This window comes from Oncorhynchus clarkii, chromosome 8, assembly GCF_045791955.1.
Source record: "Oncorhynchus clarkii lewisi isolate Uvic-CL-2024 chromosome 8, UVic_Ocla_1.0, whole genome shotgun sequence".
Taxonomy (NCBI): Eukaryota; Metazoa; Chordata; class Actinopteri; order Salmoniformes; family Salmonidae; genus Oncorhynchus; species Oncorhynchus clarkii.
In genome coordinates, this window is record NC_092154.1 from 15,845,454 (window position 1) to 15,867,357 (window position 21,904).

The 21,904-nt window shown below is 41.5% G+C and overlaps 1 protein-coding gene across 6 annotated transcripts; it reads left to right on the forward strand.

The window, feature by feature from the left end:
- The first annotated feature begins 1,408 nt into the window (after positions 1-1,408).
- On the forward strand, positions 1,409-21,655 carry LOC139415008 (TATA box-binding protein-associated factor RNA polymerase I subunit B-like). 6 transcript variants are annotated; one of them, XM_071162738.1, is made up of 8 exons: positions 1,437-1,508; positions 4,453-5,332; positions 7,111-7,182; positions 7,324-7,436; positions 10,156-10,242; positions 13,047-13,206; positions 19,213-19,421; positions 20,026-21,440. In XM_071162738.1, exons 6-8 carry the CDS (start codon positions 13,139-13,141, stop codon positions 20,043-20,045), a joined length of 297 nt encoding a protein of 98 aa, XP_071018839.1. In that variant the 5' UTR covers positions 1,437-1,508; positions 4,453-5,332; positions 7,111-7,182; positions 7,324-7,436; positions 10,156-10,242; positions 13,047-13,138; the 3' UTR covers positions 20,046-21,440. The 6 variants fall into 6 exon arrangements, with proteins under 6 accessions (XP_071018838.1, XP_071018835.1, XP_071018834.1 ...); XM_071162737.1 differs by having other exon boundaries at positions 1,409-1,508; positions 4,453-7,182; positions 7,324-7,472; positions 20,026-21,655; XM_071162736.1 differs by lacking the exon at positions 20,026-21,440 and having other exon boundaries at positions 1,473-1,508; positions 19,213-19,675.
- Positions 21,656-21,904: the final 249 nt, after the last annotated feature.

Genomic DNA, 21,904 nt, shown 5'->3' on the forward strand with positions numbered 1-21,904 from the left:
ACAGCTAATCTGTAAATAGCACACCCAACTACCTCATCTCCATATTGTTATTTATTTTATTGCTCTTTTGCACCCCAGTATCTCTACTTGCACATCATCATCTGCACATCTATCACTCCAGTGTTAATGCTAAATTGTAATTATTTCGCCTATATGGTCTATTTATTGCCTTACCTCCCTACTCTTCTACATTTGCACACACTGTACATATATTTTTTATATTATACTATTGACTGTGCGTTTGTTTATGTGTAACTCTGTGTTGTTGTTGACTGTACGTTTGTTTTTGTGTAACTCTGTGTTGTTGTTTTTGCCGCACTGCTTTGCTTTATCTTGGCCAGGTTGCAGTTGTAAATGAGAACTTGTTCTCAACTGTCCTACCTGGTTAAATAAATAAATAAAACAATTAAAAAGTGTGTGTATTGGCCCTCCAACATCACTTCCAGCAGAATCTGGTCTCCCATCCAGGGACCAACCAAGAGCAACCCTGTTTAGCTTCAGAGGCAAGCCAGCAGTGGGATGCAGGGTGGTATGCTGCTGGCTATATAGGGAATAGGGTGCCATTTGGGACGCAGACTCTGTGTCTGTAGAAACAGAACAAGGCACAAAAAAACACCCTCCAAATGTTGTTTTTTCAACTTTCTAGAATGTCATAGATACAGTATTAAGTATTCAGGGGCATATGGGTCCTATGTATAGACCTTGGCATGATTAAATGGAGTAAGAAGAATTCTAATTATCCTGAAAAGATAACGCTTCACTGAATGAATGTTTGACTCAAGCTAAACTCATGCTTACAAATGGATTTACCAAACAATGAATCCACCTACACACCCTCTCTTCATCTTTATTGCGGTTTACATGGTGCTAACTCCAATCCTGTCACACACACCACCACCAGAAATAGTTTATGACAAAAAATAAAGTAAAGCAGGGTAGATTACAGAGCTGAGGCGTGGGGTATGGACAAGGATAGCAATTACTGTAATGGATGACTCAGGTGATAGGTGAAAGATCTGTTTATGTGCCATTCAGCAAGGCACTTAACCATAATTGTATAAAACAGTCTGCTAAATGACTAAAAAGTAAATTCTTACAAGCTACAACAGTACACTGGGCTCTCATTCTGCGTCAGTCAATGTTGCCCTCTATAGGGAAACATCAGACATTGGACTACAAGTGCAATCCATCTCAATGAGTACTGGCTAAAACACATTTCTGATATTGAATATCTGTAGCTTTATTCCTCTGTAGTTCAGATATAGCGTTGTCTATACAATACCTGTATAGACACCTGTCTATACAATTTCGAAATAAAAACATTTATATTAAAAACCTTTTGGCAATAAATTGTGTGCTTGTGTTGCACACTAAAATAATGTTGTTTCCTGACGGATGGATTTACTGGTAACACACACAGGAAGTTCCTATTCTACAACAACAAACCGATGTGTTAATTTCTGAAGTGAAACAAACTAAAGTGTGTGAAAATGGACGAGGAATAAACGGTAGGTTATACAGTATAACTTCTTATAGAATTTTCACCACTTTTAGATTCGCCAGAAAATATATATTATCTTGTTGTGTCTAACCTTGCCATTACAGCCCAACTGGCCGCATGTTTTTTAAGCCTCTCTGCCACAGGTGTGATTGAACGTTTTAATAATTGCATGCAAAACAACGCTTTTCAAACGCAGATTTTTCACTGGGCTCTCTTGCCCATTTATTAGCAGCGAATATGAAACTAACCCATAAGCCGACAGATGGCGATTTTGAGTCATTTCATTTTACCATCCAAATATATGGACCGGTTTGTACATAAAACATTCAATTCAGACTGCAAAGGCGAAAAAACTGGAAAATATGCATACATTCTTTATGAAACAACATTTTCCACCACCATGAATGTTTTTTGTACGAACCGGACCACGGGGAATAGGTGTGTATAGCCGACTACATGGATTCCCTTTGGACGGTAAGATGAGACGACTCTCTCCATCTGCCTGTCTTTGGGCTAAAACGAAACTTAAGAATTCAATGGCAGATTTGACCATATGTCGCATAGGGACTGAATATTATTTATAATGAGGGATACCTGCAGACAATCGGATCTCTGAAATGAATGTTCCTCCCAAATGTAACTAAAAAAAAATATTTGTACCCGACCCTCTCCCATACCCAAAATAAGAATTAAAACAAAGTGGATTGCACAAAACATATCTACCGTTTACACTCACTCCTAGGACCAATAAAAGTTTTAGAAACTGTTCTTTGCCATGCAATGATTACAAAATGAAGTAGCCAGAAGGTTAGCACTGCCTGAATCAATCATCTTATTTTTACCGGTCCTTGAAAAAATTGCCTTTTTATAAATGCATGTCATGCAATTCTAGGTCCTTTTACATGACTGGAGACAAGCAGAAACTTTTACAATACCACAAAGCATGACGACGAATGAGCGAGCACATGCTGCAGCACCAGAGACGTTTTGATTTACTTTTCAGGCTATTGTAAAAAAGAAGAGCGACAACTTTAGCACTGTTCCAAACGTAGACTATCAAATGTAAAAGTTGAGCACAACAGAACCAGTTACAACTTAAGTATCATCAATGAATTAGAGAAATAGACATTCATTGTTTCACACGGCAGCCACATATCATCAGGTACAGTGCATTCTGACATTCAGACCCCTTGACTTTTTCCACATTTTGTTACATTACAGCCTTATTCTAAAATGTATTTAAAAAATAATAATAATTCTCAATCTACACAACACCACATAATGTCAAAGAGAAAAACAGTTTTTTTTAGAAATTTAGATACCTTATTATTTACATAAGTATTCAGACCCTTTGCTATAAGACTAAAAATTGAGCTCAGGTGCATCCTGTTTCCATTGATCATCCTTGAGCTGTTTCTACAACTTGATTGGAGTCAACCTGTAGTAAATTCAATTGATTGGACATGATCTGTAAAGGCACACACCTGTCTATATAAGGTCCCACACTTGACAGTGCATCTCAGAGCAAAAACCGAGCCACGAGGTCGAAGGAATTGTCCATAGAGCTCAGGATGTGGTCGAGGCAGAGATCTGGGGAACGGTACAAAAAATGTCTGCGGCATTGAAGGTCCCCAAGAACACACTGGCCTCCATCATTCTTAAATGGAAGAAGTTCGGAACCAACAACACTCTTCCTAGAGCTGGCCGCCCGGCCAAACTGAGCAATTGGGGTAGAAGGACCATGGTCAGGGAGGTGACCAAGAACCCGATGGTCACTCTGACAGAGCTCTGGAGTTCCTCTGTGGAGATGGGAGAACCTTCCAGAAGGACATCCATCTCTGCAGCACACTGCCAAATCAAGCCTTTATGGTAGAGTGGCAAGACAGAAGCCTCTCCTCAGTAAAATGCACATGACAGCCCGCTTGGTGTTTGCCAAAAGGCACCTAAAGGACTCTCAGGCCATGAAAAACAAGATTATCTGGTCAGATGAAACCAAAATTTAACTCTTTGGCCTGAATGCCAAGCATCACGTCTGGAGGAAACTTGGCACGATCCCCACGGTGAAGCAAGGTGATGGCAGCATCATGCTGTGGGGATGTTTTTCAGACGCAGGGACTGGGAGGATTGAGGGAAAGATGAGCGGAGCAGAGTACAGCGAGATCCTTGATGAGACCCTGCTCCAGAGCGCTCAGGACCTCAGATTGGGCGACGGTTCCCCTTCCAACTTGACAACGACCCAAGGCACACAGCCAAGACAATGCAGGAGTGGCTTCGGGACAATTCTCTGAATGTCCTTGAGTGGGCCAGCCAGAGCCTGGACTTGAACCCGATCTAACATCTCTGGAGAGACCTGAAAATAGCTGTGCAACGATGCTCCCCATCCCACCTGAATGAGCTTGAGCGCGGATCTGCAAGGAAGAAGCTCCCCAAATACAGGCGTGCCAAGCTTGTAGTGTCATACCCAAGAATACTCATGGCTCTAATCACTGCCAAAGGTGCTTCAACAAAGTACTGAGTACAGGGGTCTGAATACTTATGTAACTGTCATATCTGTTTTTGTTTTGTTTTTTTACTTTGCAAAAATATCTAAACCTGTTTTTGCTTTGGCATTATGGGGTATTGTGTGTAGATTGAGGGGGGGATGGGGGCGATGACGATTTAATACATTTTAGAATAAGGCTGCAACATTTTTTGGGGGGAAAAGTCAAGGGGTCTGAATACTTTCCAAATGCACAGTATACACTTGTAATGCACTGTTTGGCCCTATCCGGGGGTATCATCGGACGTGGCCACAGTGTCTACGATCCCTCCTGTCTCAGCCTCCAGTATTTATGCTGCAGTAGTTTGTGTCAGGGAGGTTAGGATCAGTCTGTTATATCTAGAGTATTTCTCCTGTCTTATCCAGTGTCCTGTGTGAATTTAAGTATGTTATTTTTCTTTCTTTCTCTCAGAGGACCATAGCCATAGCCTTAGGACTACCTGACCTGATGACTCCTTGCTGTCCCCAGTCCACCTGGTCGTGCTGCTGCTCCAGTTTGAACTGTTCTGCCTGTGGCTATGGAACCCTGACCTGTTCACCGGACGTGCTACCTGTCCCAGACCTGCTGTTTTCAACTCTCTAGAGACACCAAGAGCGGTAGAGATACTCTGAATGATCGGCTATGAAAAGCCAACTGACATTTACTCCTGAGGTGCTGATCGGCACCCTCTACAACCACTGTGATTATTATTATTTGACCCTACTGGTCATTTATGAACATTTGAACATCTTGGCCATGTTCTGTTATAATCTCTACCCGGCACAGCCAGAAGAAGACTGGCCACCACTCAGAGCCTGGTTCCTCTCTAGGTTTCTTCCTAGGTTCTGGCCTTTTTAGGGAGTTTTTCTTAGCCACCGTGCTTCTACACCTGCATTACTTGCTGTTTGGGGTTTTAGGCTGGGTTTCTGTACAGCACTTTGACATCAGCTGATGTAAGAAGGGCTTTAAAAATTAATTTGATTGATTGAAACTCTTTTTTTGGGGGGGGAACTATCATTTTCAAATGTGTTTTATTTTAGTCCATGATATTGTTACAAAATAGATGTGTTGACTGATTAGGGTATGGGAATATAAGAGCATCTGCTAGGCTAAATTCAACTAGGCATGCACAGCGCACCACATGATCCTCAAACCAAAGACTGGCCAAACTCGTGCTTCTAAAAGTGAATTCAATAAGGTGTTTTTCGGTTCATTCTGATCAGAATGAGTTGTACAAAAAGGGCTTTCTTACAGACAGAAATACCCTCCCCCCTCATCGGATTTGGAGGTCCTGGGCTACATTTTTTTGTAGGTATGGAACATTTCTGGGATCTTTTATTTCAACTCAAGAAACATGGGACCAGTGTTTTATTTTTGTTCAGTGTAGCATATGTATGTCATTATAGATCGCTTTATATAATCAGGTCCATTTGAATTTATTTTGAAATCTTAAATTATCAAGATGTAGGCCTATGCTTTTAGTCATTTTCTTCAACAAAAGCCACAGCACCCTCACATAAGCCACAGCACCCTCACATAAGTCCTCAAACATAAGTCCTCAATTCAAGACCTGTTTTGACCTTAACACAGCAAGCTCTTCACTGACGCAGATATTTAAGGAGTGCATGGTCACTGAAGTGATTGGCTGACAATCTATGGATGCTAGACTATAAATTCATCTGTCAAACAGGTAGGCTTACCTGTTATTTCTTGAATATGAATAGGTTCTTAAACAAAGCACTCTTGTTAGTATTATAAAGTCAAATTAAAATGAATACTTTAAATTAATTAGGTCTTCTTATATTTACCTACTACCCATGCGCTGTCCATCTCCGCGGCTGCAAAGTAATGTATGTAAATTACTCAGGGCTTTTTGAGGTCAATAACTCTGATAAATAGCTTCATTATGGGCAACTAAACAAATGTTTATATTAAAATGAATTATAATGAGGTCATCCTCTTCACGCTCTCCCTTTCAAACTGAACAGGACATCAGTAGGTCTAGTCTGCGTGAACAGATATTGCATTTTTTAAATATATATATTGACTGGCCTCCTGAAGTGCCACCGTACACAGCACAGTCATTGGTTAGGCAGCCGCAGCACAAAGGGGTTTACTTCAGCAAGAGCATTGCAGGACGGGCCTCTTGATAGGGAACGCCTTATCCATTGCAGTGTGTAATGCAGTGTAGCCTAGTTTTATATTCACCATCTCAGCAGCGCAAAAACTTGGGATGGAAGTTCATTATTTTAGGAACATAGCTTTGCCCTGTGCTCTTCGTGTAGCCTAGGCCTATAGTATAGACCAGCCTTTCTCAAACTATTTTGTGCCAGGGAGACCCCAGAGGGTTTTTTATATTTGTATTTTGTTGCAGCAAGAGCGAATCTGGTCTCACATAAGTAGGTAGAATGAAAGGGGATTCACTTCAACTCTGCCATATCGTGTCTGCTGCTGAACAGTCAGAATGTGAACAGGCGCATCTCATTAAAACGAGCGTGCAGGCCTTGGTCACAGGACAGCTCCAATAGTTTATCATCAATAACTGGTGACAAGCTGTGAGTCTCTTCAGTGCTGGTGAACGGATTACGTATCCACTGCTTTCCCTGGCGTGGAGTCAGATTGCGAGGGGAACTAATCTTCGAATTTGAGCAGAGTTTTGCTCAGATGTGACCACAATAATTTATGTATGTGATCCATGTCTACATAACCCACGTCAGTCAGAGTTTAGAATAGAGGGAACATATTGAAAAATGCCTCTATCCACTGGGTCTCTCCAGACACCTGTTTTTTTTCTTGAAATCTGCAATTCTATCGTTTGCTTGGAAAATGTCACTTTAGCGTCCCTGCATGGCTAGGTTGAGCAGCAGTCTTGTCTATAGGCCTGCAGTTCCCGATACAACGGTCCCATCGTAATCCGTGTCCGTATGTACTCGTTCAGGACACGCAGTTGTATTCTGAGGCAACTCTTTGCCAGGTAATTTTCATATGTGGCAGATATATACAAGAAGCGGAATTTGAAATGTCAGTCTTCTTGTGAACTATAATTCTAACGCTGTGTTTTAACGTTTATAAACATCCAATAATTGTCAGTGATGAGTGACTATGACTGCCAGTAAAACAGACGGGGATGGAACTAGGCCAGTGGAGCAGGCTCTGTCTCAGGTACAGTAAACCAAACGCACACACACTGAACAGCCAATCCCAGCACACTAGTCATTATCTCTGAGTGTGCATTGCATCTGTGTGGTGCGTTTGTGCATGTTTTCATGTGCTCACGTGAGTTTTCCTATGTGTGTTCCACAGGACACATCAGTGATGACAGTGTCTCAGTGTGTTCTGGCTCTGTGGATGCTGTTTCCTACCTGACCCCGCACCAGAGGAGGAGCAGGGGCTGATGAGCATGCCCAAGACCATTGGTAATGTGCCATCTGGCCCTGGCAGACCTGCTCAGGGTAGGGACATAGGTAGCTGAGTATGGGGCACCTGTTGTAGCATGTTATATAATGTATAAAAAAAGAGAAAAAAAAGACTAAGGTCGGGATTCAATTCATAGCACAGCGTACTGGACAGCTGACAGTGTGGCTTCCAAAATTACACATTATATACAGACAGCAACCATCAGATTCTGTTCCAACACCCCCCTAAACCAACTCATGGGAAAGCCCCCACCCAATGGCCCAACTATCAATTTAGACCAGTCCGGAATGGCAGTCCCAATGGCACGCAAAAAAAGTGGGGCAGGGCCGGGGAAAAGACTGCTAAATATGTTAGGATGGTATTGTGCTAATCTCTGCCTGTCAGGTTTGTCTGCAATACACCAGTGCAACAATGTATCGATTAATCAGCAGCCAATGGGATCGCACTGCGCTTTTTCTCCTTTTAAACGTTCAATGCAATTTGTTCTATGCTGTATTTTACATTCTGCTAAAAAGCTGAATTTTCTCCTATAATATTTGTTCAGAAAATTCTCAATAATTGAGTTACAGTATATTTGATTTCGGAATTGCTAGGTGGGATTATTTATTTTGCTATCACGAATTGGATGAATGAGGATGAAAAAACATGTATTTACATATGTCTGGAAGGGCTTACGCTAATGCAATGGAAGGCATCTGAAGGTGCATGCATTTAACTGTTTATATAATGTAGTTGCTTCGTTGGTTTCATCAGTTTGTTAAATACAGTTGAAGTCAGAAGTTTACATACACTTAGGTTGGAGTCATTAAAACTCGTTTTTCAATCACTCCACACATTTCAAACTATAGTTTTGTCAGGTCGGTTAGGACATCTACTTTGTGCATGACACAAGTCATTTTTACAACTATTGTTTACATACAGATTATTTAACTTATAATTCACTGTATCACAATTCCAGTGTGTCAGAAGTTTACAAACTGACTGTGCTTTTAAACAGCTTGGAAAATTTCAGAAATTATGTCATGGCTTTAGAAGCTTCTGATAGGCTAATTTAGATAATTTGAGTCAATTGGAGGTGTACCTGTGAATGTATTTCAAGGCCTACCTTCAAACTCAGTGCCTCTTTGCTTGACATCATGGGAAAATCAAAAGAAATCAGCCAAGACCTCAGAAAAAAAATTGTAGACCTTCACAAGTCTGGGTCATCTTTGGGAGCAATTTCCAAATGCCTGAAGGTACCACGTTTATCTGTACAAACAATAGTACGCAAGTATAAACGCCATGGGACCACGCAGCCGTCATACCGCTCAGGAAGGAGATGCGTTCTGTCTCCTAGAGATGAACGAACTTTGGTGTGCAAAAAGTGCAAATCAATCCCAGAACAACAGCAAAGGATCTTGTTAAGATGCTGGAGGAAACAGGTACAGAAGTATCTATATCCACAGTAAAACAAGTCCTACATTGACAAAACCTGAAAGGCCGCTCAGCAAGGAAGAAGCCACTGCTCCAAAACCGCGATTTTGCAACTGTACATGGGGACAAAGATCGTACTTTTTGGAGAAATGTCCTCTGGTCTGATGAAACAAGAATAGAACTGTTTGGCCATGATGACCATCGCTATGATTGGATGAAAAAGGGAGAGGCTTGCAAGCCGAAGAACACCATCCCACCCGTGAAGCACGGGGGTGGCAGCATCATGTTGTGGGGGTGCTTTGCTGCTGGAGGGACTGGTGCACATCACAAAATAGATGGCATCATGAGAAAGGGAAATTATGTGGATATATTAAAGTAACATCTCAAGATATCAGTCAGGAAGATAAATGGGTCTTCCAAATGGACAATGACCCCAAGCATACTTCCAAAGTTGTGGCAAAATGGCTTAAGGACAACAAAGTCAAGGTATTGGAGTGGCCATCACAAAGCCCTGACCTCAATCCCATAGAACATTTTTGGGCGGTACTGAAAAAGCGTGTGCGAGCAAGGAGGCTACAAACCTGACTCAGTTACACCAGCTCTGTCAGGAGGAATGGGCCAAAATTCACCCAGCTTATTGTGGGAAGCTTGTGGAAGGCTACCAGAAACGTTTGACCTAAGTTAAACAATTTAAAGGCAATGCAACTAAATACTAATTGAGTGTATTTTCACTAGGATTAAATGTCAGGAATTGTGAAAAACTGAGTTCAAATGTATTTGGCTAAGGTGTATGTAACCTTCCGACTTCAACTGTATGTATTTCACACATTAGCGACAGGTTGTCTTATCATTGTTAGATTATTGTAATTTGTACTCATTGTACATTGTGTAATTAACGTAATTAAGAGTGAACATTGTGGTGCAGTCTTATCTGTGGAACGGAGGAATGTTGCTGTTGGTCTGCAATCCTTTGGTCTCCTTTGACTACCGGGACATCACTTGCAATGTTCCATTTTATATTTGTGAGAGTAGGTTACATGGCTGGGCTGAAATACGTGTGGTTACAGAGGTGCTAGAGTTTCCACTTGCTATTTTCTGTGGTAATAAAATCATCTGAGAGAATTCCAACCTCCTGAGAAGGGTCCATAATGACAGACTTAAACAAAGTCTATGAGTTCCTAGCAGTAGCCCGTTGTGTGAATAGTTAGTAAATGGCCTCTTATTTGGGGAAGTCTTCTCTGTGGGACATTGCAAGGATCAAGTGTCCTAAATTCTGTCTGGTCCTCCTCCCTGTCTGTGTGCCAGATGGGAACAATTTTAACCTGAGGAGGTGGTACAGGATCATGCAGTCTTCCCTGACCACAGACAGAGACAGCAGGACAACATAGCCAGGTGAGTCACCTCTAATTTTTAACTGGTTCTTTCAATGTTCTCTCTCAAAAGTTGGCTGTGCAGAGCCTGTGGTCTAGTGGTAATGCATAACATATAATCACATATACTTCTCCCCACAGGAAACTAGGGTTAAATTCCTGTCTACCCCTTCATCCATCTTCTCTATTTCACAACTTTCTGTATAAAGTGGAATAAAGTACATGTTAAAATAAGTCGCCTTTAAAAAGAAATTTGCCCCCAGAAACCTCACTAGCCTTTGAAGAAAGACAAGTTGATTGTCCTCAAAAGGAGATGTATGTGCCACTCGCATCAGTCTGTTCAGACCTAAAATAAAAAGAGCTGCCTCATGTCCACTATTTACGGTGTATGGCAAATGGGCTGTACAGAGCTGGTACAAACAACATGCTAATGTTTGTTATCTACACTTACTGGCCTATACAGTTCCTTCAGAAAGTATTCACACCCCTTGACTTCTTCCACATTTGGTTGTGTTACAGCCTGCATTTCAAATGGATAAAATTGAGATTTTTTTGTCACTGGCATATACACAATACTTGGTAACACTTTACTTGACACCTGGTGTCAGAACACATTATGATGCAGTCATAACCATGTCATAGTGTCATAACAGCTGACATAACTTATAACACTGTCATGACCCATATTTACACCGGTTGTGACATACTTTTGTATATATAGTGCATGTGAACACCCCTTCAAATTAGTGGATTTGGCTATTTCAGCCACACCCGTTGCTGAAGGGTGTATCAAATTGAGCACACCGCCATGCAATCTCCATAGACAAACATTGGCAGTAGAATGGCCTTACTGAAGAGCTCAGTGACTTTCAATGTGACACCGTCAGTTCGTCAAATTTCTGTCCTGCTAGAGCTGCCCCGGTCAACTGTAAGAGCTGTTATTGTGAAGGGGAAACATCTAGGAGCAACAACGGCTTAGCCTCGAAGTAGTAGGCCACACAAGCAGGACCGACGAGAACAGGACCGACGAGTGCTGAAGCGCATCTGTCCTCGGTTGCAACACTCACTACAGAGTTCCAAACTGTCTCTGGTTTGGTGGAGGAGGAATAATGGTCTGGGGCTGTTTTTCATGGTTTGGGCTAGGCCCCTTAGTTCCAGTGAAGGCTAATCTTAATGCTACAACATACAATGACATTCTAGACGATTCTGTGGTTCCAACTTTGTGGCAACAGTTTGGGGAATGCCCTTTCCCGTTTCAGAATGACAATGCCCCCATGCACAAAGCGAGGTTCATACAGAAATGATTTGTCGAGATTGGTATGGAAGAACTTGACTGCCCTGCACAGAGCCCTGCCCTCAAACCCATCGAACACCTTTGGGAGGATTTGGAACGCCGACTGCAAGCCAGGTCGGGCACTAATCGCCCAACATCAGTGCCCGACCTCACTAATGCAGTTGTGGCTGATTAGAAGCAAGTCCCCACAGCAATATTCCAACATCTAGTGGAAAGCCTTCCCCAGAAGAGTGGAGGCTGTTATAGCAGCAAACAGGGGACCAACGCCATATTAATGGCCATGATTTTGGAATGAAATGTTTGATGAGCAGGTTTCCACATACTTTTAGTCATGTAGTGTATATTGCATTTATTTTATGGCTGGTTATGACACCGACAACAGGTCTAAATGTGTCATGAGTGTTATAACCATATTATAACGTGTTATGATGTGTGTCAAGTAAAGTGTTACCCCATACCCCATAATTATGTTTTTGAAAACATAACACAACAAAATTAATAAAAAATGAAAAGCTGAAATGTCTTGAGTCAATATGAATTCAAACACTTTACTATGGCAAGCCTAAATAAGTTCAGGAGTAAAAATGTGCTTAACAACTCACAAGTTGCATGGACTCACTAGTTGTGTATAACATACAATTATCTGGAAACCGCTCAGGGATTTCATGGTGACTTCAAAACAGTTACCATTTAATGGCTGTGATAGAAGAACTGAGGATGTATCAATAACATTGTAGTTACTCCACAATACTAACCTAATTGACAGAGTGAAAAGAAGGAAGCATGTACAGAATACAAATACTGCAACAACAAAAATGTGGGGCAAATCTAATCCAACACATTACAGTACCACTCTCCAGATTTTCAACGACAGTGGTGGCTGCATCATGTTATGGATGTGCTTGTAATCGCTAAGGACTGGGGAGTTTTTAGAATAAAAAATAAACAGAATGGAGCTATACACAGGCGTAACCTGGTTCAGGCACTGTTATCAGTGTCCTTCTGCTTTTGCTAATCTCGCTCTTCTCCACCCCATTTTCCCTCACCCCCCCCCCGTTTCCCTCTCCCACTAACCACACTGCTTTCCCTCCCTCTCCTCATCTTCCCTCACCTTCTCCCACTAACCACAATGTTTTCCCTCACCCTCATGCTAACCACACTCTTTTCCCTCACCCTCCCTCTCCCCATCTTCCCTCACCTTCTCCCACTAACCACACTGTTTTCCCTCACCCTCATGCTAACCACACTATTTTCCCTCACCCTCCCTCTCCCCATCTTCCCTCACCTTCTCCCACTAACCACACGTTTCCCTCACCCTCCTTCTCACCATCATCCCTCACCCTCACACCACACTCTATTCCCTCACCCTCCCACTCCCTCTCCCCCCTCACCCTCTCCCACTAACACTCTTCCCTCACCCTCCCTCTCCCCATCTTCCCTCACCTTCTCCCACTAACCACACTCTCTTCCCTCACCCTCCTTCTCACCATCATCCCTCTCACACTAACCACCCCCATCCTCACCTTCTCTAGGTGATGCAGAGCAGCTACAGATGAGTTTCCAGTAGCTGTTTGGTTCCCCTGCGGCCCCTACATCCTCCGGGCCCAGCCTGCACCACCAAACCATGGAGAGCAACCCTCCAGCCCTCCAACCTAAATACTGGCACCCAGCCCTGAGGGCCTGCAAGCCCAGGTAAGTCCCAGTGCCCGGTTGCATGAGACGCCATAAGTAGACTCAGTGATGAACAAAGTAGACCTCCCTTACCCTGAATCACTTCGCATAAACCAAAACAGAGGTGATGGTGTCATCCTAACTGATGTTGTATACAACAGCAATAGCCTTCAGACAGACACGGTGCCCAGTTCCCAGACTGCTGAGAGCTTATGGCGGTTGTATGTGCTGGGTGAAGGAGAGGGGTCATGCAGGCCTGTGTGTTCTCTCTTCTCTGATGGGGGATGTTTTCACTGTCAGCACTGATCAAATCTACCAAGCTACCCTCTCCCCTCCGCTTTCTTTTCCACCTTACTCATTCTATTTCTGTGGAGAGTGACTCCCTTCTAACCTGTCGTCTCACAGGGACTCTTTCAGTTTTACTTTTATAGGGCCCATCTTCACCATCTCGATTTAAATCTAGTTTCAGCTAAATAAATAGTCCCCCCCCCCCCCCCCCCACATATAGGTCATAGGAATGATGACACTTTAGAAAAAAGTTAATTGTTGCCGCCATGTAGAGATTTATAAATATACAGTGGGGCAAAAAAGTATTTAGTCAGCGACCAATTGTGCAAGTTCTCCCACTTAAAAAGATAAGAGAGGTCTGTAATTTTCATCATAGTTACCCTTCAACTATGACAGACAAAATGAGGAGAAAAATACAGAAAATCACATTGTAGGATTTTTTATGAATTTATTTGCAAATTATGGTGAAAAATAAGTATTTGGTCAATAACAAAAGTTTATCTCAATACTTTGTTATATACCCTTTGTTGGCAATGACAGAGGTCAAACGTTTTCTGTAAGTCTTCACAAGGTTTTCACACACTGTTGCTGGTATTTTGGCCCATTCCTCCATGCAGATCTCCTCTAGAGCAGTGATGTTTTGGGGCTGTTGCTGGGCAACACGGACTTTCAACTCCCTCCAAAGATTTTCTATGGGGTTGAGATCTGGAGACTGGTTAGGCCACTCCAGGACCTTGAAATGCTTCTTACGAAGCCACTCCTTCATTGCCCGGGCAGTGTGTTTGGGATCATTGTCATGCTGAAAGACCCAGCCACGTTTCATCTTCAATGCCCTTGCTGATGGAAGGAGGTTTTCACTCAAAATCTCACAATACATGGCCCCAATCATTCTTTCCTTTACACGGATCAGTCGTCCTGGTCCCTTTGCAGAAAAACATCCCCAAAACATGATGTTCCCACCCCCATGCTTCCCAGTAGGTATGGTGTTCTTTGGATGCAAATCAGCATTCTTTGTCCTCCAAACACGACGAGTTGAGTTTTTACCAAAAAGTTATATTTTGGTTTCATCTGACCATATGACATTCTCCCAATCTTCTTCTGGATCATCCAAATGCTCTCTAGCAAACTTCAGACGAGCCTGGACATGTACTGGCTTAAGCAGGGGGACACGTCTGGCACTGCAGGATTTGAGTCCCTGGCGGCGTAGTGTGTTACTGATGGTAGGCTTTGTTACTTTGGTCCCAGCTCTCTGCAGGTCATTCACTAGGTCCCCCCGTATGGTTCTGGGATTTTTGCTCACCGTTCTTGTGATCATTTTGACCCCACGGGGTGAGATCTTGCGTGGAGCCCCAGATCGAGGGAGATTATCAGTGGTCTTGTATGTCTTCCATTTCCTAATAATTGTTCCCACAGTTGATTTCTTCAAACCAAGCTGCTTACCTATTGCAGATTCAGTCTTCCCAGCCTGGTGCAGGTCTACAATTTTGTTTCCGGTGTCCTTTGACAACTCTTTGGTCTTGGCCATAGTGGAGTTTGGAGTGTGACTGTTTGAGGTTGTGGACAGGTGTCTTCTATACTGATAACAAGTTCAAACAGGTGCCATTAATACAGGTAACGAGTGGAAGACAGAGGAGCCTCTTAAAGAAGAAGTTACAGGTCTGTGAGAGCCAGAAATCTTGCTTGTTTGTAGGTGACCAAATACTTATTTTCCACCATAATTTGCAAATAAATTCATAAAAAATCCTACAATGTTATTTTCTGGATTTTTTTCCCCTCATTTTGTCTGTCATAGTTGAAGTGTACCTATGATGAAAATTACAGGCCTCTCATCTTTTTAAGTGGGAGAACTTGCACAATTGGTGGCTGACTAAATACTTTTTTGCCCCACTGTACATGTATAAACAAAACGGCCAAGACACGTGCTCTGTTTAAATATGGTCTGGATGAGAGGACCAGGATGTCTGTCGTATGCTGTTTACACACTGGTTATTTGTCATATGCACAAGGAAAGGAGCAAACAGGGACGTGAGACAAACCATTGGCAAAGAGGCACTCTGCTTTTAGGAGTCCACTGTTCAATCTCCTTTGCTTCATGAAAGTTATATACAACTCTTTCAGATTGGTCTGTAGGCACAACTCACCGGTATTCTGCTCCACTTATAGCACAGGGCTAGAGTAGTGTACTTTTTACATTTTACTCATTTACCAGACTCTCTTATCCAGTGTGACTTACAGTAGTGAGTGCATACATTTTGTACTTGTCTCCCGTGGGAATCGAACCCACAACCCTGGCATTGTAAGCGCCATGCTGTACCAACTGAGCAACACAGGAAGGCTACATTGAGTAAAGTCATACCGTATTAAAAAACTAAATCACGACAGTTGTGAGGGAAACAGGAAGTTTCAGTATAGTTTTATGAATGCTGAAACATACAGTTAATTTGTTTGTTCGACATGGTGGGATCTTTTTGTGTCTGTAAAATGAATTATGTGAGATGACAGTGGAAAGTAAACTTGGAGTCACAATGATATGGTGTGTGTGTGGTCCTCCCACTACGACTCCGGAAACCATGCAGTTTATTACAGAGCTTTCAGAAAGTATTCACACCCCTTGACTTTTTCCACGTTAAAATGGATTAAATTGAGATTGTGTCACTGGCCTACACACAATACCCCATAATGTCAAAGTAGAATTACACTTTTTGAAATGTTTACAAATTAATTAAAAATTAAAAGCTGAAATGTCTTGAGTCAATTAGTATTCAACCCATTTGCTATGGCAAGCCTAGATAAGTTTATGAGTAAAAATTAGCTTAACAACTGTGATTCACTGTGTGCCATAGTAGTGTATAACATGGTTTTTGAATAACTACCTCAACTCTGTACCCCACACATACAGTACCAGTCAAAAGTTTGGACATACCTACTCATTCCAGGGTTTTTATTTTTATTTTTGCTATTTTCTCAATTGTAGAATAATAGTGAACACATCAAAACTATGATATAACAAATATGAAATCATGTAGTAACCAAGGTGTTAAATCAAAATATATTTTATATTTGAGAAGTAGCCACCCTTTGCCTTGATGACAGCTTTGCACACTCTTGGCATTCTCTCAACCAGTTTCATGAGAATGGAATGCATTTCAATTAACAGGTGTGCCTTGTTAAAAGTTAACTTGTGGAATTTCTTTCCTTCTTAATACATTTGAGCAAATCAGTTGTGTTGTGACAAGGTGGGGTAAACAGAAGAGACCAAGTCCATATGATGGCAAGAACCACTCAAATAAGCAAAGAGAAACAACAGTTCATCATTACTTTAAGACATGAAAGTCAGTCAATCGGGAAAAATTCAAGAACTTTGGAAGTTTCTTCAAGTGCAGTCATAAAAACCATCAAGCGCTATGATGAAACTGGCTCTCATGAGGACCGCCACAGGAAAGGAAGACCCAGAGTTACCTCTGCTGCAGAGGATAACTTCATTTAGAGTTACCAGCCTCAGAAACTGCAACCCAAATAAATGCTTCAGAGTTCAAGTAACAGACATCTCAACATCAACTGTTCAGAGGAGACTGTGTGAGTCAGGCTTTCATGGTCGAATTGCAGCAAAGAAATCACTACTAAAGGACACCAATAAGAATAGACTTGCTTGGGCCAAGAAACACGAGCAATGGACATTATCTGTCCTTTGGTCGGAGTCCAAATTTGAGATTTTTGGTTCCAAACTCTGTGTCTTTGTGAGACGCAGAGTAGGTCAACAGATGATCTCTGCATGTGTGGTTCCCACCGTGAAGCATGGAGGAGGAGGAGGTGTGATGGTGCTTTGCTGGTAGAACTGTCGGTGATTGATTTATTTAGAATTCAAGGCACACTTAACCAGCATGGCAACCACAGCATTCCGCAGTGATACGCCACCCAATCTGGTTTGCGCTTAGTGGGACTATCATTTGTTTTTCAACAGGACAATGACCCAACACACCTCCAGGCTGTGTAAGGGCTATTTGACCAAGAAGGAGAGTGATTGAGTTTTGCATCAGATGACCTGGCCTCCACAATCACCTGACCTTAACCCAATTGAGATGGTTTGGGATGAGTTCGACCGCAGAGTGAAGGAAAAGCAGCCAACAAGTGCTCAGCATATGTGGGACCTCCTTCAAAACTGTTAAAGCATTCCAGGTGAAGCTGGTTGAGAGAATGCCAAGAGTGTGCAAAGCTGTCAACAAGGCAAAGGGTGGCTACTTTGAAGAATCTAAAATAAAATACATATTTTGATTTATTTAACACTTTTTGGGGTTTCTACATGATTCCATATGTTATTTCATAGTTTTGATATCTTCACACTTTTTGTACAATGTAGAAAATAGTAAAAATAAAGAAAAACCATTGAATGAGTAGGTGTGTCAAAGCTTTTGACTGATACTGTAAAATTATCTGCAAAACGCTCAAGGATTTCACCATGACGCCAATGGTGACTTCAAAAGAGTTATAGTGTAATGGCTGTGATAGGAGAACTACAATGTTGTTGATCCATCCTCAGTTAACTCCACAATAATAACCTAATTGACGGAGTGAAAAGAAGGAAGCCTGTACAGAATACAAATATTCCAAAACATGCATCCTGTTTGCAACAAGGCACTAAAGTAATACTGCAAAAAAAATGGCAAATCAATTCACTTTTTGTCCTGAATACAAAATGTTATGTTTGGGCCAAATCCAATACAACACATTACTGAGTACCACTCTTCATATTTTCAAGCATAGTGGTTCCTGCATCATGTTATGGGTATGCTTATAATGTTTATAATGCTTAAGGACTACGGAAGTTTTTCAGAATAAAAAATAAATGGAATGGAGCTAAGCACTGGCAAAATCCTAGAGGAAAACCTGGTTCAGTCTGCTTTCCACCAGACACTGGGAGATGAATTTACCTTCAGCAGGACAAAAACCTCAAACAAGGCCAAATTTAGACTGAAGTTGCTAACCAAGAAGACGGTGAATGTGGTCGAGTTAGTTTTGACTTAAATCTACTTGAAAATCTAGGTCAAGACCTGAAAATTGCTGTCCAGCAATGATCAACAACCAATTTGACAGAGCTTGAAGATTTTCTAAAAGAATAATGGCAAATGTTGCACAATCCAGATGTGTTAAACTCTGAGAGACTTACCCAGAACGACTCACAGCGTTAATCACTGCCAAAGGTGCTTCTACAAAGTATTGACTCTGGTGTGAATACTAATGTAAATGAGATCTGTATTTCACTTTCAAAAAATGTGCTAACATTTCTAAAAACGTTTTCACTTTGTCCTTATGGAGTATTGTGTGTAGATTGGTGAGAATTATTATTTTTTTAATCCATTTTGAATTCAGCCTCTGTGGAATAAATCATGGAGTATGAATACTTTCTGAAGGAACTGTAGGCTACAGATTAAATAAATGTATGAACTTCACACGGTGGTGAAAGTGCACAGTGATGGAGCTTGATGCTCCTTTCCAATAAATATCCAGGGTCTTATTCTGGTGACACAATGCTTAAGTTTTCAAGCATCGATCAAAGTAAATGTTGTTTAGTACATCGTCAAACACGGATTATTATCCACAGCAAGTCTGTTTGGTGGAAACACACCACTGGTGCGAAAATGTGCATATTTTCTTATAATCGCTTGAAAATCTTGTCGCCAATTGGATGGAAATCTAGCGAACTTCATTGAGTTTTTCTGCAATGTTTTGTTTCCCCCTCAGGTTCTGTAAGAACCACTATGCAGAGATGGAGGCCACTCTCCTCAGGATGTACGAATGGCTACTGGACCGGTTCTCCTTCCTGGGGGTGAAACCTGACTGTGTGTATGAAGAAGTACTGAAGGTGGAGAGGCATTTCCTCAGGAGCAGCAAGCCCTGGGCTAGAGCTTTAACTACGCCCACAAAGACACAGCCCAGAAAACAGCCCAACGGTAAACAAACCAGAAAAACAACTTTGTTCTCTAGGCAGCTAAAGAGAGTGACTTCATCGGGACCAACTACTATGGATTGTTACTGTGCCATAATGCCATGCTGACGGATTACTTTCGTTTTTGTCTCGATGTAACATGATTGAGTGTTTGCCTTTTTGTACAAATTGCCTGTGGATTACAATGCGATTACGATGCGAAATGATGTTTATGAACATGCTGTACTTTCAGTTATATTAAACTATATTTTCTGTTATTACAATGTTATACGTGAACCTTTGTCCCAGCTATGAATTGAGGTTCATAAAAATCAGACATTTATGCACATATGGCTTTGCAACTCTGTTAATTAAGGAATACCTGACATTTTAGGCTAAGACTACAGGCTGTCAATTTGCGTGTTACTTTAGTTTTGAGTGTGAAGGACAGGTAATGGGTGTTACCTGCCATTAGTGGTTTTGGACTGCTTTGTCCCAATTCTCAGACACTTCTATAAAACTTTGTAGAAGCACCTATGGCAGCGATTACAGCTTTGAGTCGTATTGGGTATGTCTGTATCAGCATTGCACATCTGGATTTGGGGATTTTCTCTCATTCTTCCTTGCAGATTTTCTCATGCTCTGTTAAGTTAGATGGGGAGCGGCAGTGAACAGCAATCTTCAAGTCACTCCAGATCATCACCAAATTTCACAGTGGGTGCGAGACCTGGAGAGGCCTACAAGCCACAGTGCCAGGTCAATCAAGGTGTGGATGGAGGACCACCAGATCAAGACTCTGTCATGGCCAGCCCAATCTCCAGACCTGAACCCCATTGAAAACCTCTGGAATGTGATCAAGAGGAAGATGGATGGCCACAAGCCATCAAACAAAGCCAAGCTACTTACATTTTTGCTCCAGGAGTGGCATACAATTGGAAAATCTGAACATCGCTCCCCATGATGGCTGTCTTTCGGAATGTGTTCCCACCTATAAATACCTTGGAGTTTGGTTAGATGATCATCTCTTTTAAAACTCATAACTGAGATGGCAAAGAAGCTGTGTCATCAGAGCACAGAACATAAATTGTACAGGCCACTTATGTCAGTGCTTGATTATGGGGATGTTTTATATATGCATGGATCAGCATCAGTACTGAAGACATTGGATGCAGTGTATCATGCAGCGTTGTGCTTTGTTACTTTTGCACACATCATTGCCTTTTATACACTTTGGCTGGCTGGGACTCCCTGACTTTTAGAAGGACCAGACACTGGTTGATATTTGTCTATAAAGCTGTATTACAGAAACTTCCTAATTATCTTAACTCAACAATCCAGTGGTCAAACAGAATTTATCAGACTTGGTCACAGGACATGCTAGTGCTAGAGATGCCCCAGATTCACTCTGAGTTAGGCAAAACGGCATTTCAATATCATGCTCCACACTCATGGAATGAATTGCAGAGAGAACTCCAGTTAGATGTTTTGGTGCCTGTAAGACAGTTTAAATGCACATTACATTAACTTTTTAGTATAAACTGTGATGTCCTTTTGTAATGTGTTTTTCTTATAAAAGTGTATAAACATATTTTTCATCTCCGTCTTGTTGTTACGGCAGAGGACCAAAGCGGAAGAGGACCAAAGCGCAGCGTGGTGAGCGTACATTTCCTTTATTGAATAAAAATGACGCCGAACAAAACAATAAACACTACAAAACAGACCGTGCAGCTAAAGGCTATGTGCCCTAAACAAAGTCAACTTCCCACAAAGACAGGTGGGTAAAGGGCTACCTAAGTATGATTCTCAATCAGAGACAACGATCAACAGCTGCGTCTGATTGAGAACCACACCCGGCCAAACACAAAGAAATAGAAACATAGAAATAAAGAAACTAGACACTTGTACTTTTTATATGTTTTCATTTTGTTTGGTTTTAAATTCATATTAATTGCTGTGTTTGTATTGTTGTATCACAGGGCACAACTGTAAAAGAGACTCTGTCTCAGCTTGTTTCTCCTGTTTTAATAAAGGTTAATCAAATAAAGTCACCCAACATCAATGTGAAAAACTGATGGAGAGCATGTCAAGACACATGAAATCAGGGTTATTCTACCAAATATTGATTTCTGAACTCTTCCTAAGTTAAAACATTAGTATTGTGTTGTTAAAAATGAATATGAACTTAATTTCTTTGCATTATTCGAGGTCTGACAACACTGCATCTGTCATTTTCTGCAAATGAAATGCTCTAAATGACAATATCTTTATTTGGATTTTGGGAAAAATGTTGTCAGTAGTTTAAAGAATAAAACAAAATTGTTAATTTTACCCAAACACATACCTATAAATAGTAAAACCAGAGAAACTGATCATTTTGCAGTGGTCTCTTCATTTTTTCCAGAGCTGTATGTGGGAACTCCTTCAGAACTGTTAGAAAAGCATTCCTCATGAAGCTGGTTAAGAGAATGCCAAGAGTCTGCAAATCTGTCATCAGGGGTTGTGTCGTGG

Excerpts from the sequence above, each read along its gene's own strand:
- LOC139415008 (XM_071162734.1), top strand. The coding sequence starts at position 13,139 with ATGGAGAGCAACCCTCCAGCCCTCCAACCTAAATACTGGCACCCAGCC. Across the intron at positions 13,207-19,212 it reads CTGAGGGCCTGCAAGCCCAG|GTTCTGTAAGAACCACTATG; the intron begins GTAAGTCCCAGT and ends TTTCCCCCTCAG.